Source organism: Odocoileus virginianus, chromosome 17, assembly GCF_023699985.2.
Source record: "Odocoileus virginianus isolate 20LAN1187 ecotype Illinois chromosome 17, Ovbor_1.2, whole genome shotgun sequence".
NCBI classification, from domain to species: domain Eukaryota; kingdom Metazoa; phylum Chordata; class Mammalia; order Artiodactyla; family Cervidae; genus Odocoileus; species Odocoileus virginianus.
The window spans coordinates 51,256,997-51,275,944 of record NC_069690.1 but is presented as its reverse complement, the minus strand read 5'-3'; the positions used below and the strand labels follow the sequence as shown (position 1 = coordinate 51,275,944).

The window sequence follows — 18,948 nt, the reverse complement described above, 5'->3', positions numbered from 1 at the left end:
GATATCTTCTTTATCCATTCCTCTGTCCATGGGCATTTAGGTTGCTTCCAAGACTTGGTTACTATAAATAGTGCTGCCGTGAACATTAGGGTGCATGTATCTTTTTAATTATAGTTCTCCAGATATATACCCAGAAGTGGATTGCTAGATCATATGGTAACTCTTATTTTTAGTTTTTTAGGGAACATCCGTACTGTTCTCCATGGGGCTTCCCAGGTAGCTCAGCTGGTAAAGAATCTGCCTGCAATGCAGGAGACCCCAGTTCAATCCCAGGGTTGGGAAGATCCCCTGGAGAAGGGATAGGCTACCCACTCCAGTATTCTTGGGCTTCCTTTGGGCTCATCTTGGGCTCAGATGATAAAGAATCCACCTGCAATGCCAGATACCTGGGTTCAATCCCTGGGGTTGGAAAGATCCCCTGACAGGGGGCATGGCAACCCACTCAAGTATTCTTGCCTGGAGAATCCCCATGGACAGAGGAGCCTGGTGAGTTATAGTCCATGGGGTCACAAAGAGTCGGACACAGCTGAGCAACTCAGCACAACACAGCGAGAACTAGTTTGGGGGCTTCCCTGGTGGCTCAGTGGTAAAGAACTCACCTGCCAATGTAGGTGACATGGGTCCAGTCCCTGGGTTGAGATTGAACGACCCCCTGGAGAAGGGAGTGGCAACCCACTCCAGTATTTTTCTTGGAGATTTCCGTAGACAGAGGAGCCTGGCGAGCTACAGTCCATGGGGTCGCAAGAGAGTCAGACACGACTTAGCAAGTAAACAAGCTAATTTTTATAGTATAGGCAAAACCAACAGGAGAAATAGTCATAAACCAGAGTTGTAGAGCCAACCCCTAATATTTGGCAATAAGAAACTTTATTGTGCCCTCCTTCATTTTCCCTTTGTGGTTTTCACCTGGAATTACCTGCCTACTTTAGAATCATCTAGACCATCATTCTAAATTAATTACATTCCATTTAAATCAGGCAACAGGAATCACTGGTGTGGGAGTTTTTTTAAGGTTGAAATGAGCTTTAGTGTATTCTTTCTAGTGATAGTGATGATTGCATACTTCCTCTTTTCTTCTTTTAGTTCCATCAAATAGTAAAAGAGATTTGAGGGGGCACCCAGTTTTACTGTGCAAGATGAATAAGATTTTTTCCTTGTTGAAATTAATTTGCAAAGAGCATAATGGAAAAGTTCTAAAAGAAATATTTAATTGCAATTATCTGTGTATCTTACTATTTAAGGAAACTCTGTCAAGGATTTTTAATTGAGGTTTTATGTAAATACATTAATTTCTTTCTATTACTTTATTTTTGAGTGATGCATACTTCAAATGGGTTTCCCTTGTGGCTCAGCTGATAAAGAATCCGCCTGCAATGTGGGAGACCTGGGTTTCATCCCTGGGTTGGGAAGATCCCCTGGAGAAGGGAAAGGCTACCCACTCCAGTATTCTTGCCTGGAGAATCCCATGGACAGAGGAGCCTGGTGGGCTATGGGATGGTCCATGGGGTCACAAAGAGTCTGACATGACTTAAGCCACTTAGCACGCACTTAGAAAACAAATAACTTTTTCTTGAAGTCATTTTTAGCATCTCTCATTCAGAATTGAAGGCTCAGAAGAAAGAGCATGCCCCCAAGACTAGTTTGAGCAGTTGATTGGCAAGCGGGAGGAGAAGCTAACTTTGAACGTGTTTTGTCTTTTTCAGACCTCGGTCACAGCGGCCCAGCGGAGCATTATGAGAGTTCCCCCTGGGGACAGCAGCCCCCTTACCGGAGCGAAGCCGGCTGCAGCTGGGAGAAGGGAGTAAGCGACAGGACGGACGCGGGGGCCTGGCCCTCCCTCCCGGGAGCAGAGACGGAATCCGCCTCAGAATGTACCACAGACACTGACTCTGCCTCCAACTGTGGCTCAGAGAACAGTAGCATGGCTACGGGGAGCGCCCAGGGCAGCTTCACTGGACAGACCAAGAAGACAAATGGCAATAATGGCTCCAACGGCGCGCTGGTCCAGAACCCGTCCGCTCAGAGTGCCCTCGGGGCGGGGGGAGCGAGCGGTAACGGAGGTGCCGCCAGAGTGTGGGGCGTAGCCGCGGGCGCCGGCTCGGGCCTGGCTCACTGCTCCCTCGGCGGCGGGGATGGGAAAATGGACAACATGATCGGAGATGGGAGGAGTCAGAACTGCTGGGGTGCCTCCAACTCCAGCGCTGGCATTAATCTTAACCTTAATCCCAACGCCAACCCAGCTGCCTGGCCTGTACTCGGACATGAAGGAACTGTGGCGACAGGCAACCCTTCCAGTATTTGCAGTCCGGTCAGTGCCATAGGTCAGAACATGGGCACCCAGAATGGGAACCCAGCGGGCACTTTAGGTGCTTGGGGAAACTTGCTGCCGCAAGAGAGCACAGAACCACAAACGTCCACTTCTCAGAATGTGTCTTTCAGCGTACAACCTCAGAACCTTAACACTGATGGACCAAATAACACTAACCCCCTGAACCCTTCCCCCAGCCCTCTCAACGCAGTGCAGACGAACGGACTGCCGAACTGGGGCATGGCTGTCGGCATGGGGGCCATCATCCCGCCCCACCTGCAAGGCCTTCCTGGTGCTAACGGATCGTCAGTTTCTCAAGTCGGTGGGGGTGGCAGCGAAGGAATCAGCAGTTCTGTGTGGGGACTGTCCCCAGGTAATCCGGCCACAGGAAACAGCGGTTCCGGGTTCAGTCAGGGGAATGGCGACACTGTGAACTCAGCATTAAGTGCTAAGCAGAACGGCTCCAGCAGCGCTGTGCAGAAGGAGGGGAACGGAGGGAACAACGCCTGGGACTCAGGACCTCCTGCGGGTCCTGGCATCCTCGCCTGGGGGCGGGGCGGGGGCAGCAGCGGCGTGGGCAACCTCCACTCGGGAGCTTGGGGTCACCCCAGCCGGAGCACCTCCAACGGGGTGAACGGGGACTGGGGGAAGCCCCCCAACCAGCATTCCAGTAGCGACATCAACGGGAAAGGATCAACAGGGTGGGACAGTCCTAGCGCCGGTGGCCAGAATCCTGCCGCGCAGCCTGGTAGCGAGCACGTGAACTCTTGGGCCAAAGCTGCGTCCTCTGGAACGTCGGCCAGTGAAGGCAGCAGCGAGGGTTCTGGCAGCCACAACGAAGGAAGCACTGGGCGGGATGGAGCAGAAGGCCGACGGCGAGACAAAGGGATTCTCGAGCAAGGGCACCTCCAGTTGCCAAGGAGCGACCTTGACCCACGAGTTCTGTCCAACACTGGTTGGGGACAGACTCCAGTGAAGCAAAACACTGCCTGGGAATTTGAAGAGTCCCCCAGGTCCGAGCGCAAGAACGACAATGGGACAGAGGCCTGGGGGTGTGCAGCTACTCAGCCTTCACACTCAGGGGGGAAGAACGATGGGTCCAGCGTGAACAGTACAAATACCTCTTCAGTATCGGGGTGGGTCAGCTCACCGCCTGCTGCTGCGCCAGCGCACGCCAGCTGGGGAGACAGCAGCCACAAAGCGCCAAGCGGCCCCGGGGTTTGGGGGGAGGCGATAAGCTCTACTGCTGTTAATAATGCTGCTGCTGCCAAGAGTGGCCACGCTTGGAGCGGGACCGTAAATCAGGAGGACAAGTCCGCCACCTGGGCTGAGCCTCAGAAACCCAGGTCTCAGAACTGGGGAGACGGACACAAGCCGAACCCAGCCTGGAGCGCAGGCGGGGGAGACTGGGCAGATTCGCCCTCGGTCCTCGGACACCTGGGGGAGGGGAAGAAGAACGCCTCGGGCTGGGATGCTGACGGTAGTCGATCAGGGTCTGGGTGGAGCGAGGCTCCGAGGTCGGGGACCGGTGGCTGGGGCAATGGCACAAACGCGAAGGTGAATCCAGGGACAAGCTGGGGAGAGTCTCTGAAGCCCGGCCCCCAACAGAACTGGGCGAGCAAACCCCCAGACAGCAGCTCGAGTAACTGGGGAGGAGCCGCTTCCGTGAAACAGACAGGAACAGGGTGGATCGGGGGGCCGGTGCCCGTCAAAGTGAAGGACAGCAGCGAGGCCACGGGCTGGGAGGAGCCTTCCCCGCCATCCATCCGCCGCAAAATGGAAATCGATGACGGTACCTCAGCTTGGGGCGACCCGAGCAACTACAACAATAAAACTGTAAACATGTGGGACAGAAACAACCCAGGCATCCAGAGCAGCGCCCCGGCCGGCGCCGCCGCCGCCACCACAAGCGACAGCGCAACCGTGGCCGAGGCGCCCCCGGCACACCAGACCGGCGCCCAGCTGAGCCGATCGCCGCTGCTCGGCCCAGGTACGGCGCTGCGTGTGCCCTCAGAGGGCAGAGAAAAGCTCTGGTTACGTCTGCACTCACACTCAACTAGCGTTTGTGTAGCAAATGACATTAAACTGATTTCCGTGTCCTTCACCTCATAGGATCCTATTTGAATATTATCCGAAGAGATAATACTATAGAGAAAAAATAAAGTAGGATTTTCTGATAGCTTTCAATCTAAGAGAAAAAAGAAAAAAACAAAGTAGGATTTTCTGATAGCTTTCAATTCTAGAGGGGAAAAAAATAGGATTTTCTGATAGCTTTCAGTCCAAGGGGGGGAGAATATTACCCACTTTGAAGAGAAAGGAGAGGAAAGAAGAAATATACCCTCTTTAGAAAGATTGGAGGCCATTGTGTTAGCCTGTGTTTACTTATTACAAAGTCTTTGTTTATTTATGAGATAAACCAGTGGTTTTCAACCCCAGAGGGCTTTCGTTAGAATTATCCAGAGGCTTAGGGAGCTGGTAGATACCAGTCTCAGAGACACCTCAGATGCAGGGGTGTTGCTCCAGGTGGGAAGCCCGCCCACTGGCTGGTTTTAAAGCTCCACAGGTGTTTCTGATGTGGTTAACAATGAAATAAAACCGTTTTTGGTTGAAACGGTTTTATATGGCATTATACAGTACAAATCATGTTCTGATTTCAGTGGAAGGAAAGATGCTAAAATTAGGTGAAAATCTGTGTGTTGAGTCCCTGCCTTGCACAAGGCACTCTCCTAGATACTGCAGTAAAAGAGGCGAGAAACTGTTACAGACCAGAGCCTGCCCTCAGGGAGTGTGAACTGTGACTGAGAAAATACACGTGAAACCGTGGGAGAGAATTCAGTCCAGCTGGCCTTTGTAACTAGAGAACCAGCAGAGGGCTGGCTCAGGTAGAGGCACTAGCGCAGAAGACCTGGAGGCAAGGAGGGAAGGTAGCACCTTTGAGGAGCAGAAAGAACTTCAGAGTAGTTGGTGCTGGGGGTGCGTGGTGGGGCTGGCAGGAAGGCCTTGCAGAGAAAGGAGACCACGGCAAGAGCAGGCACGTTCTTTTAGGCCCCGTGAAGGAACTGGGATGTATCCAGAGGTCTGGGAAGCCACTGAGAAGATGAAGCAGATTGAACCATCAGGCTTAATTAGAGAATCATGTCAGCTGTAAGATGAAGAGTGGATTAGTGGGAAGCACAGCTGGAGGAGAAGAGCTGAGCTCAGCCGTGTTTGGCATGATAGGGGAAGCAATAGTGGCCAGGGGCGCAGATGGAGACCACAGCCAGACTGGGAAACCGTCTGGATGTAGGAGCAAGGAGGGTTGAGAGCTCAGGCAGGTGGGCAGGTCACGGTGAGGTGCACTGCCTTCTCGGGGAGCACACGGGAGGCACGTGTCCATGGAGAGGACAGCAGAGGTTGAATGCAGAAGCCTGAGTCTCAGCCAGAGATGGGGCAGCAGGGACAGCTGTGGGAGGAGGGCGATGAGCAGAGGGCCAAGGTCGAGAGGAGAGATTCTAAGATGGTAGGGTTCTGGGCTTTCCTAGTGGCTTGGTGGTAAAGAAGCCACCTGCCAGTGTAGGAGACAAGATCGATCCCTGATCTGGGGTCCCACATGCCGTGTAGCAGCTAAGCCCACGGGCCACAACTATTGAGCCTATGCCCTAGGGCCCATCTCTGCAACATGAGAAGCCACCGCAATGACAAGAGTAGCCCCTTCTCGCCACAACTAGAGAAAAGCCCACACAACAGTGAGGACCCAGCACAGCCAAAAGTCAATAAATTATTATTAAGGAACACAGCTGTCACGTCACACCCACCCAAGTCTTTCTTCTGGAAGTCCTCGTCCCCATGACTTCTCCTTGGGTCGTGGTCAGAGCTCCCTCACCCCCTGCTCCGTGTCTCTCAGAAAGCTCCTGCTGACATGTGCCTGGTGCCTGGGTCCTGGCAACAAGCGTGGCCTGGCAGCACCGGGCAACCACATGCGGTACATCTTATGCTCATCTCATGTGGTCCTGATGGCCACCGGAGCCTCCTATTACAGAGGAAACCGGCAGTTAAGTGGCTTGCTGAGGGCACACGTGGTGGGGAGGCAGTGGGGGTCTCAGATGTGACATACATACCTGTCTGCTGCCACTTGTTGAACATCTGACATCCATGACACCCCAGAGAGACAGGGACAACATCACGTACATCTGTGATTTTTTTTTTCCCCTCTTGAATAGTTACCCTCAGAATCTCCTCTTAATGGTTTTTAGTAGAAAAGGAATATGAGATTCACCTGGATAAAGGCATTTCTGTTTGGTTGGAAGAGCCAAAATTATTTTCTTGTATGTGAAAAATATTTATAGACAATATTTTTTTTTTTAACAAATTGCACACAGTCTCACTAAACATAAAAGAAGGCAAACATGCCCCATCCACCACGGTGACTGTTTCTGGGTTCTTGCTTGTTTTTCTTCCTCTGGGCATTATGCACGTGTGTGATGTCTATAGTTGTCATGATAGTGTGAAAGCAGCTGTGAATTTTATTTCAACCACTTGGACAGAGACAGACAAAAAGTTAGAGAAATTACTTGCATGTACTGAGCCCTACTGGAAAAGGAAATGGCAACCCACTCTAGTATTCTTGCCTGGGAAATCCCATAGACAGAGAAGCCTGGCAGGCTACAGTCTGCGGGGTCACAAAGAGTTGGACACAACTTAGCGATTGAACAACAACAGCTGAGCCCTGTGCAGGGACAGTGTGAACATACTGTATCACTGGGGATGATGGGGTTACTCGGTAATTTTTCATTGATGACATTAGTCTCATATTCTGCCATGACACGGTGTAGCTGCACTGAGGCATTATCCTTGTCCCACATCACCTGTGATACTCCTGTCTGTCCTGAAGCGAGCGCTATTCTTCAGTGAGAGCAGAGTCCATCCGTCTCAGGAACCACAGATGATCTGAGCCTGTCCCTGTCCCGGTCTGGGGGACCAGCTGTTCTTTGTGCTACAGAAAGAGCAGTCACACCTCCCTCTGTTCCCTTCATAACAGTGACAAGGTCACAAAGGTCACAAGGACCTTTGGGTCCTCTCCATTCATTTTCACACATACAGCCCCTGGCCCTTCCGGCTGGGGCTTGTGGTACCCAGGCTGCTGGGGTCCGAGATGGAAGCAGCAACGACAGCATCTGCTAGGCTGTGGCTCAGCTCCTGGCTTGAACACTTGCCTGCTTGTCGCAGATCGACTGGGATTCCCCCTCCAAACAAAGTGCCTACCCCATGAATGTCTGATGAGGTTTCTGCTGCAGAGCAGGTCTTTTACAGATTCTGCAGCATCACTCTTGACCTTCACTGATTTCACAAAATGCTCACTAACCTCAGAGTTTGGGCTTTAAGTTGCTTTTCGTTGTTGATCATCACTGCTTAAGGATGTTGATCTCTACCTTGCAAAATAAGGTTTCTTGATTACATAGGTTTTCCTGTGTGTGTCCAGTTTTGTAAAAGTAAATGCTACAGGACAATCATTTCATCCCATTCTTATATTAATACTAGTTAGTTTTCTGATGAGCCTGAGGAAAACCGATACTAATTTACAAAATGCAGTGTAGGATTTACACTGGGTTGTTTGGATCTAGTTCAGACCCAGTCTGGAGCTGGAACACAGTAATCCAGAGAAATGCTGTGTATCTGCCTTTTTTTCCTCTCTCCTTTTTACCCTTTTTGGTCACACTGTGGGGCATGTGGGATCCTAGTTCCTCGACCAGGGGTCAAACCAGTGCCCCGTGCATTGGCAGAGTGGAGTCCTAACCATCGGACCACCAGGGAAGTCCCTATGTGCCTGCCTTTTTCAGTTCATTTTGTTATTTAATTGCCGACAGTAAATCACTATCTTTGCGGCTGATTGACTTTTAGTAACACCTGAATTATTTCAGCTTCCCAAAACTTCCTTAATTTTTGTCTTCTATGTTAATTTTCCTAATTTTGTTCCTTCGATTTGTAGAACTGCTTCTCCCAATATGCATTATTGTTTTCTGTGTAATTACAGGTAATATTAGAGTTAGCCTTTGCCAACAATAGTGATTAGGGCTAACTTCGCTGACTGTAACTTTAGCCAGATAGCTCAGTCGGTGAAGAACCTGCCTGAAGTATGGGAGACCTGAGTTCAATCCCTGGGTCAGGAAGATCCCCTGGAGCAGGGAATGGCAACCCACTCCAGTATTCTTGCCTGGAGAATTCCATGGACAGAGGAGCCTGACTGGTTACAGTGCATGGGGTAGCAAAGAGCTGAACACGACCGAGCGATTAACACTTTCCCTGACATTGGTAGTAATTCACATTAGTTTTGCTCATTATACAGCTTGTAGTTTTAATGATTCATAGGTGGTAGGTAGTTTTGTCATTAATCATTACTGTTGTATTTTATTAGAGTAAAGCATCAAGGGAGCTGATTCCATGCTATTTTCAGTCAGAAAGTTAATTTATTTCATAACCGAGATGGTAATATTCATGTTTTAACCAAATAATTTAAATTTTGTGATTGGCTTATTTGTGGTTTCTATTCTTCAGTTAGTATTTAAAGTATTCACAGTTCTGCCTGTGAGAAGCTCTGTCTATATGAAAATTACAGCTAATGTGAGCTCTCAGCGTGACTTTTCAGAGTTATCACGTGAGCCTACGGGTAAAGGCACAAAGATCAGCATTTGGGTTGATTTGGAAAAATGAAGTTTGCATATGACATGTGAAATGTTTGTTTTACTGAAGTGTAAAGAAGGTGCGGAGATCCTTCCTGTGGCCTAGTCCCGTAACCTCGTCTGTGCCTCATAGATACTAACACCAGAGCCTTCCGGATTCACTAGGAAACCTGACCTAGTTTAACTGCGTCCTCATCTCTGGTACAAGTCCCGGCTCAGGATGCTATGGCAACTGGATGAGGTGGAGGAATGAAAGAAGAATTCTGAGATACGCTTTCATTCAGTTAGTTGGAACCACCCTTCTCCATAATTCCTGCATTTGGTTCCCATCTTTTAACACCAGTATCTCAACTCCTTTCCCAACGCACTGCTGGTACCTAAGAACCATCTGGGTGCTTTATTGTTACTTTATCCGCACACCTTTCCTCTTCTATCTTCTTTGTTTGCCCAGGCCTGTGTCTTTCAGGTTGGTCAAAAGATAAGTGAGAAATATGTTGCAACTTGTAAATTTTTTATAAGAGATTAATGTGAAATTTCTTTTAGGTTGTTACATATAACACCAGAAGCAAAAGAGCTACTCCTTAAACTTTAGTTCTAAACTAGTTTTTAAAACTCTGTCTTGTTGCAGATGGTGTGAATTGAATAGCTTTTAATATAACGGACTTTCAGCTTTAAGGGAGTAGGGGACAGGAGCGAGAAGACCGAACTATAAAAAAAAAAACGACAAATCTGATTAGATCTAATATTGTCTCCTTTTCACCTTCTCCTAAAAGCCATCCTAAAGATAACCTCAAGATGATTTTGACCTTGAAATCACCATTCTTACTTTCTCTCTCTCTCTCTTTCACTTTTGTTGTCTTCCCTCTCCCCCGTGCCCTCTTCAGTTTCGTCGGGCTGGGGAGAAATGCCTAACGTTCATTCGAAGGCTGAAAACTCTTGGGGGGAGTCATCATCCCCATCCACCCTGGTTGATAATGGCACAGCAGCGTGGGGTAAGCCACCCAGCAGCGGCAGCGGATGGGGGGACCAGCCCACCGAGCCGGCGCTGACGTTCGGGAGGGCCAGCGCCCCCGCTGCCGCCCCAGCCCTGTGCAAACCAGGTGAGCCCAGCGTCTTGCCCGCCCTGGGTCGGCTGTTTGGAAGTGGGCCCACGTACTCTATTTAGGGGCATACTTCTCCTTTAGCTTAAAGAATTAGTGCTTTAGGACACTTCCTGATTTTATTTGCATTTTAAGTGAAAGTTGCTCAATCGTGTCCGACTCTTTGCGACCCCATAAACTGTAGCCTGCCAGGATCCTCTGACCATGGAATTCTCCAGGCAAGAATACTGGAGTGGGTTGCCATTCCATTCTCCAGGGGATCTTCCTGACCCAGGGATTGAACCCGGGTCTTCTCGCATCGCTGGTGGTTTCTTTACTGTCTGAGCCACCACATTTTAAGGCTAATGTTAAACTTAGACTATAAAGAAATATTTGCCCTGTCTGATAAATGAACAAAAAGGAGCTTTTGGGAGAAGTCCATGTTCTCCTTTTAAAAGAAAAAGAAGGGAAAAAAATGATGGTTAGTAGCCTCCAGGCTTCTTCAGCAGAATTCTCCTACCTGTCATTCAGACGATTTAAACCTGCTCTTTCACTGAGCAGGTGGATAAGGCAGGTCATTTTTCTTTTTGAGATTGAGTTTTGAAAAATATATTACTCCGCAGTTTGACACTTGCCTTGCTTTTGCTGCCTAGCAAACAAAATTCAGCGTTTGGATACTCCACATTTATGCTTTCTCTCTTTCTTTTCTTTTTTTAAAAAGAAAAAACAACATGCTGTGTTTTCCTCCCATTATCAGAAAGTATAATAAGTATACATAAAATGTGCATCCTTACTGTTGTCCAGATCATGTTCACCAAGTGGAATCCTGTAATGTGTGGCTGCTTTACAATATGATACTTACGACAACAGTATGAATGTAAGTTGAATGATTTAAGTCCAGTGTAACATTAATTGTTCACACGGGTGCAAAAGCGCTTTTTTTTTTTTGGACACTATGAAGATCTTAAAAATGCAGCTTTACTGTTTTGGTGTTTTGCTACTTTGTCAGCACTGGGTAGTGTGCTGTATATGCCAGCCATCCCGCCGGATTGTTTATCCCATTCATGTCACTTCCTGTTAGAAGCCCGAAGGACAGGAAACTCCAGGGTGTGTAGATTCAGCTGTCGAGGCCACATATCTGTATCATTTGTCCTCAGAGGCCTAATTACATGTCTGACCACCTTGTAAGCCTTGAGTCTTCATTGTCTTACAGACTGTAGCTAACTGTAGTGTTTCTTGATCTTTGGCCTTCTTCAGATTCCCCAGGAAGGAGAGTTTGGGGTGACTTTTACACCAAAGGTTATTTTGTATTTTAAGAAAGGAGAAAAAAATAATATCCTGAAATCGAAATTCAGTATTCAGCTTGCCTCTGCCCAAGCCCTTGGCTGTGTCCCTCCTGTTGTTCTGGGAGCGTCTCCTCGGAGCTTGTCAAGACTGCAGGCTGCTAAGCCCAACCACAGACCTGCCAAACTTTTCAGGATCCTCAGGCGGCTCAGGTCTGGTCACACTGGGGGAGCACTGGTCCACGTGACATACCACGTGACTTGGAGGACCGTGATCGTTTTCAGGACTCTGCCTTTTACCAGCATCTCATGTCACTCAGCAACGGCCACCTTCGGTAGCCCCCAGGATTTATCGTTAGAATGTCCATGTTTCAAAACGACCTCTAGGGACTTCCCTGGTGGTCCAATGGCTGAGACTCCACGCTCCCAATGCAGGGGGCCCAGGTTTCATTCCTGGTCAGGGAACTAGACCCCTCACGCCGCAAGTAAAGATTCCGCGTGTCGCCAACCTAGATGGAAGATCCCGCATGCCACAACTAAAACCCAGCACAGCCAAATAAATAAATGTTTTTTAAAAGTGATCTCTCGTGGGTTAAGGGCATTGGAACAGCACAGATTACAAATAGCTGGAGTCTGAAGACAAAAACAGATGCACATATACATGTACATTACATGTCCAGTAGGAAAAATGAAATTCTTAGGTGTAAGGGAGGACAGAGGAGTAAGAGGTAGGTGCTGTACACCCCTCTGTCCTGCCTCCCCTCAGCGGTGTCACCGGGCACCCCTGTTTGCTCTGGGAATGGTGACTGATACACGCTCCTGCTCCCTCTCTTTCTAGCTTCAAAATCTATGCAAGAAGGCTGGGGCAGCGGTGGGGACGACGCGAACCTCGGCGCTAGTCAGTGGGAGGACGAGGATGGGGGCGTGTGGAACAACGCGGCTTCGCAGGAGAGCCCCTCTTCCTGCAGCTCCTGGGGGAACGCCCCCAAGAAAGGGCTCCAGAAGGTGCGTGCGACCCCGGGGGCGGGGGTGGAGGAGTGAACGCTGAGCCCTGCGTGGTGTCAAAGTGGCGTCTCCAGTTAGTGACAGGGAGCCGAGGCTCTCAGAGTGCCCTGAGGACCCTGGGGGTCCTGAGGCCCTCTCAGGGGCTCGCTGCCGAGCGCAGAGCATGACACGGGATTGCTGTCACAGCAGTGTGAAAGCAGGGACTGATGGGTGAATCCCGATGCTTCTGTGAAGCTGCACAGTGGAGAGAGGTCCAGCCAGGTCTGACACTACCACTCCTCTCACCAAAAATTTATGTTCTAGGAAATATAATTATTTCCCATTAAAAAAATAATGTCATGTTAACATATAATGGGGCATGTTGAGTGTGTATGTGCATGCGTGCTCAGTCCTGTTGGACTGCTTTCGACCCCATGGGCTGTAGCCCACCAGGCTCCTCTGTCCGTGGGGTTTCCCAGGCAGGAATACTGGATAGGTTGCCATTCTCTTCTACAGGGGATCTTCCCAACCCAGGGATCAAACCCGCATCCCTTGTGTCTCCTACTTGTCATGGGACAGCAAAAAAAAAAAAATTATAATAATAACTTAAATGTATATTGATGGCATAACTAGTTACATTATGCTACATCCATATTATGAAAAACTAAAAAAAAATTTTTTAAGAAACTTAAAAATACTCATGTGAAAAGATCACCAAAATATATCACTAAGTGAAAGGTGAGGCACAGAATCTGTGTCTAGCACATCCCCGATTTTAGGGGGCAGAGGAAGAGGAGAGAAAAATGGATGAGTCACACATGCACTCATAACAGCCTCTGTAGAATTCAGAACTGTCTGGAAGGATGAGGAAGCAAAGGGGAACTCAGCAGACTGGGCATGGAGTAGGAGGAAGATGCTTCCCTGTGCCCCTCGTTTCTGCTCTCGAATCGTGTGAATGTATTACCTGTTTAAAACAATTCCAGTTTGAAAGCCACTCAACTGGCAGTAAGCAGAACCCAGAAACTAAAACCAGGGCCCTCTGCTCATAAAGAGTAAGTCTGATGGCAGGCTTCAAATTAGGTCTTTTCACAGTCTGGCTAGCAAATCATCCAATTAATGACAGGACCAGAAGCACCAAACTGGTGAATTAAAATAGTGTGTGTTGTTGGCACACCTGGCTCTGGCCACGTGGGAAGGATTAAAATCACCTCCAGAGAGGCTGTTAGCATGTTAGCTTACAGTCACCCCACAAACTGTCCTGTGACTGGCACTAATGGAAAAGGACCCACCTGCCAATGCAGGAGACATAAGAGACACAGATTCAAACCCTGGGTCTGAAAGACTCTGCTGGAGGAAGGCATGGCAACCTACTCCAGTGTTCTTGCCTGAAGAATCCCGTGGACCGAGGAGCTTAGCGGGCTATAGTTCATGGGGTCGCAGAGTTGGACACGACTGAAGTTATTTGCCTCAGGTTCTTTTGTTTAATAAGCTTTTTAAACTTTCTTTCTTTCTGACTGCCTCGGGTCTTCCTTGCTCTAGCTGTGGTGGGCCGGGGCTACTCTCCAGTAGCAGTGAGCGGGCTTCTCATTGCAGTGGCTTCCCTTGTAGCAGAGCAAGGACTCTAGGCGCTCAGGCCTCGATAGTTGTGGCACCTGGGCTGAGTTGGTCCTTGGCATGTGGGATCCTCCCCAAGTAAAGTAAAATTTAAAAACTCGACACACAAGCCCATGGAGGGTACTGACAGGGGCCAAGAGGCATCACCTCCGAGTTGGAACCATCTCTGGCGGTTGGAATCAGAGACTTGGCCTGGCCCCTGGGATCGAACCCTAGTCCCCTGTAAGGTGGACTCTTACCCACTGTACCAGCAGGGACGTCCCAGGCCCAGTTTTGAAAGCACTGTGCAGGATAGTTCATACGAGGTGAGAATGCATCATTAGTTCCCCCTCCTTGCAGGAAAGCAGGAGGTTGTCCAGGGGTCATGTCCTGATGCCCAGCCCCGCAACAGTCCCCACTGCCCCCTCTCCACCCCACCACCTTTTCCTCTTTCTCTCAACTCCCTCCTCCTGTCTTCACCCTCCCCTCACCATTTTCTCCACCCCGCAGGCCATGAGTTAACAGAATTAACAGGTTTTTTCGTTCCTTTCATCTTGTTTCCTTTTCATCCTGTTAGAATGAACACCCTGTATTTTGTCATCTTTTAGAACAAAGCTTATAAAAGAGCACAAGCCATGTAATTTTTAGTAGATTTTATATGGTTATTACAGGGTTGTGTTCAAGGGAGCACCTAGCATGCATATCTGATAATGGACACGGTTCCTATTTGTGATGAACGAAATGCATCTTCTGGGGGAAAAGAATCATTATCTTGCTTTTTTTAAGCCCATAAACTGCACACACATGCCAAATGCGAAAGCACCCTGAGGCATCCCGTAGGACAAGCCACGAGATGCTGTCAGGGGGATGGGGAGCACAACAGTGCTCATCATTAACACAGGGGTGCTGTGACTTGTAGATCAACATGAACTTTGGGCGTCTCCCATTTCCGGAAGAAATGCGTTATTAAAATGTGGTTCATGTGGACCTAAAGAGTATCATACAGAGTGAAGTAAGCCAGAAAGAGAAAAACAAATATGTATTAACTAACACTTCTAAGTGGAATCTAGAAAAATGTCACAGATGCTCTTGTTTGCAGGGCAGAAATAGAGATGCAGACAGAGAAGACAAGTGTGTGGGTACCAAGGGGTGAAGGAAGGGTGGGAGGAGCTGGAAGACTGGGACTGACGCATGCACCTGTTGATACTGTGTGTAAAATAAGTGCCTAACAAGCCCCTGCCGCACCACACTGGGGACTCCGCTCAGGGCTCTGTGGTGACGGGAGTGGGGAGGAAACCCAGAAAAGGGGGGACACATGAATTCGTGTAGCTGCTTCACTTTGCCATCCAGCAGAGACTAGCAGCATTGTCGAGGACAATACTCCAGTAAAACGTAGCTTAAAACCATACCATAGAACCTGCCTCATGGACTTTCTCCTCCCACCCTTGGTTCTAGGGCATGAAAACACCTGGCAAGCAGGACGAGGCCTGGATCATGACGCGGCTGATCAAACAACTCACAGACATGGGCTTCCCGGTGACTGGCGTCTTCCTTTACTGCTGCCGCCATGTGTCCTGGCCTGCATGGCCCTGCCGTGTCCTGTGTCCACCTTTGTCATGTGTGACACAGGAGGACGACCTCTGGGGGATGAGCTTGTTGGCAAAACCTAGCGCGTACACCCCCTTTCACCTGGGCACTCCTGCTTAGGGATAGCACTAATGTGCAAAGATCCACATCCTTTCTGTCTAGGAAGGTGTGAGAACCTTTTTCTAGAATGAAAAACGATGGGTGACTTTTAATTTTCATTGGTTTATACCGTTTTCTATTTTCTTTTCATCTGAAAGTTGAGTTTTCATTCATTTCTGCAAGATTGACCGAGATCTCAAGGGAGAACTTGGTATAAAGCACTGAAACCTTGCGTCCAGATAAAGAAACCCAAGCAGACCTGTTTGGTGCCCAAGTTTTAGATTGTGTATAGGGTGTTCCTCTGAAAATGCCTCCCCATCTCTTCAGTTCCCAAGAGCCAGTGGAAGCGTTCAGATTATGAACAATACCTCCTGCATCTGCCCTGTTGTCCCTTCAAATGTCTTCTCTCCAAATCTTGACTCAAATGAGCATTTACCTTTTGGTTGCCATGGGTGCCCCTTCAGGATGGGTCTGGAGCAGCCCCAGACTGGAAGGGGGGACCACATACTTCTCACGGGATACAGGCCCCTGACCCCGCATGCGCTCAGCCCCGGGGCCCAGCCTCCCCACCCACTACGAGGTGATGGGCCCAGGGTGGCCCCGAGGTCCTTCGGCACCAAGCCTTGCTTGGTCTCCACCAAGACTAGTCTGTTTGAATCCGAGAGATGATTACCAAAGTGCCTCTATTAGTACTTGTGTTGTGTTATGTTGTTTTTATGTTTTTTCGGGAAAAGTAGTTGACAACAGACACATCCTGGAATCTGACTCTCCCCGTGAGTCCCTGCGGCTGCCCTGGGAGAGGTCACCCTGCTGACCACAGAGGCAGTGACAGGACTCCCTTGGCAGTGGACATTTGGGGTTTAAAGTCTTCTTCCCTCTGAAAATCAATTCAATACGTCTTCTTATGACAAGGATTTTTTATTTAGAAGATACTTGTCTCTAACCACAACGAGAAAAGTATTTCTGGTTCCTAAACGGAACAACGTCAGGTTACTGTCGATTGCGTCCCTGCATTAACAGTGCTCGAGCTCTTTGCAAGCTTTTCATTCTGTTATCGCACCTCCTAATGAGAACTCCACTTTCCTCCGCAGAGAGAGCCGGCTGAAGAGGCCTTGAAGAGCAACAACATGAATCTCGATCAGGCCATGAGTAAGTGCAAGGACGCACCTCGAGCACACTTTGTTTTACAGATGCGCGTTTCTGAGTCTCAGTGTTCTGAGTCATGGGTCAGTGGTTGAATACGTGCTCAAGAGACAGGGTCACCCGCAGGGTGTACACCTGCTGCAGGGCCAGTCCTTCAGGACTGGTGGTCTCCGGGGACAGACGGCCACGCACCACATGGTGTCTGCTTTTCCTGTTTCTTTCTTTTTTTTTTTTTCATTTCTGCAACAAATAGGTGAATTGATACTATCCTCATCTGTTTTGAGGGGAAGAGATAGTGACCCTCTTAGAGAAAGGTGCTGGGGCCGCGTGCCCAGCTTGTTTGCCGCTGAGTGAGCCGAAGTACTAAACCAGAAAGTACTGAACCCTTGCTCCTTGGGGATATACGGGGATGAGATTGTCCAAAGCCTCTGGCCACAGCATTTTTGTCAGCCAGTCGATGCGTTAACCTTGTTTTATGTGTGTTTCTGGGTTTGGAGGGCTATGAGGAGGGTTAAGCTGTATTTTTTTCCCTTTTCTTTACTCTTTGGCCACACCCTACAGCATGTGGGGTCTCAGTTCCCCGACTAGGAATCGAACCCACACCCCCCAGCAATGGAAGGCAGGGTCTTAACTTACCACTGGACTGCCACAGGAAGTCCTGTGTTTCTGTGTAATACATATTTCTCATGAATAATCATATGCCAGCCATGTTTCTTTATAGTAAAACATTAGTTAAGAAGGGTGACCTGATCCTGGGTCATTAATAATGATCATAGATTTTGTTCACTTTTCGACTCACACCAATGCCATAAGCTTTAAAAAAAAAAAAAAAAGATGCTTTTTAAAAAAAAAGAGAAGTAAGTCATCCTCTTGTGAGTCCAGAAATTTATCTGCTTTCCATCTTTTCTGAAGCTTCATCTCACCCTGTAGATGTTACTCTAGCTCCCTCCCCACAGGCTTACACACAGATGGTGACTCTCTCCCTTTTCTGGCTGCACCCCCTTGTTGCTCATCAGCAGCTGTTGAACAAGGCAGGCGCCATGCACCCTTCTTGTGCTCAGGACATTGGCTTGGGGACCTTGGGGACCATTGAAATGACCAGCAGAAGGCAGAGAGATGTCAAAAACCTGGCCCCACGTAGACCACGAGAAAGACAGTTGTCGCTTTGTGAGAGCCTGAGCCAGGCGTGTGTGTGTGTCATCTGGGGTGCAGATTCTTCCCTGCCCTGCATGCGTCTGCAGATGACCAAAAAGCACCGCAAGTTTTGATGTGAGGCTACAAGTGTATTTTAGCAAGTAGGTGAACTCACCAGCTCAGAATTCACAAATAACGAGGGTCAAACTTTATAATTGTATGCAAATGCCAGATGTGTGGTGTCAGCTGCCAGGACAGAGGGACCAGGTGTGGTCTGTAGGGAGTCAGTCCTGCCTCCTCAGAGCTGCGAGGCAGTGCCAAGCTCGAGGCAGCTGAACAGACACCAGTCTCTGAATCGAAGGGGCATAGGACAGACCTGTCTGGTTTGCGTTGTTGTGTCCCCAACATCTGGGCAGGTCCTTGCAGCCGGAAGGGACTCAGCAGGTGGAAGTCGGTGGGTATGAGGTGGGACGCTGGGGAAAGGCCCTCTTTGGGTAAAGGGGCAACAAGTCCCAGGGGAGAGGAAGGGCCCAGCCCCCTTGGGGCAGAGGTGGCTGATACGGAGCAGGGGCCAGACCACAGCCTTCCTCGATTGGCCCTGTCCTCTGGGGGGTGAAGGTCTTGACTCCTTCCCTGCAGTGTCGGCTGGCACCTGTCTGTGCTCAGCATTCATAGCCGACCCCCTGGGCGTCTAGTTTCAAATGCCGCCTCTGTCTGCTGTGCCCCAGGCGCTCTGCTGGAAAAGAAGGTGGACGTGGACAAGCGTGGACTGGGAGTGACCGACTACAACGGGATGGTCACCAAGCCCCTTGGCTGCCGCCCACCAATCTCCAAAGAGTCTTCCGTGGACCGCCCCACCTTCCTTGACAAGGTATGAGTTTAGGTGGCTTTTTTGTTTGTTTTTAACAAGACGTGTTTTTCATTTTCACTGTGTTGGATTAGAAAGTTACTGGACTGTAATATTTAAGTGACTTTTACCCATTTTTATACTATATATGAATGTTTGACTCAAAAGAGGTAGTGTTATAAGTATTTCATATGATGTGATGAATAAAAATACTGAAATTGAAAACTGATTTTCA

The 18,948-nt window shown here is 49.0% G+C and overlaps 1 protein-coding gene across 10 annotated transcripts in view; it reads left to right on the top strand.

The window, feature by feature from the left end:
• Positions 1-18,948, top strand: part of TNRC6C (trinucleotide repeat containing adaptor 6C) — a 115,224-nt gene that overhangs the window by 70,950 nt on the left and 25,326 nt on the right. For 9 of the 10 annotated variants that reach the window (XR_011492438.1, XM_070479873.1, XM_070479876.1 and 6 more), the window contains exons 5-10: positions 1,704-4,298; positions 9,849-10,064; positions 12,165-12,331; positions 15,359-15,439; positions 16,681-16,738; positions 18,595-18,737. Coding sequence is in view for 9 of the 10 variants with exons in the window: in XM_070479873.1 (XP_070335974.1) it covers positions 1,704-4,298; positions 9,849-10,064; positions 12,165-12,331; positions 15,359-15,439; positions 16,681-16,738; positions 18,595-18,737 (3,260 nt within the window). In the remaining variant the exon portion in view is untranslated. The remainder of the gene's footprint in view (positions 1-1,703; positions 4,299-9,848; positions 10,065-12,164; positions 12,332-15,358; positions 15,440-16,680; positions 16,739-18,594; positions 18,738-18,948) is intronic. The other variant, XM_070479879.1, reaches the window with a different exon arrangement.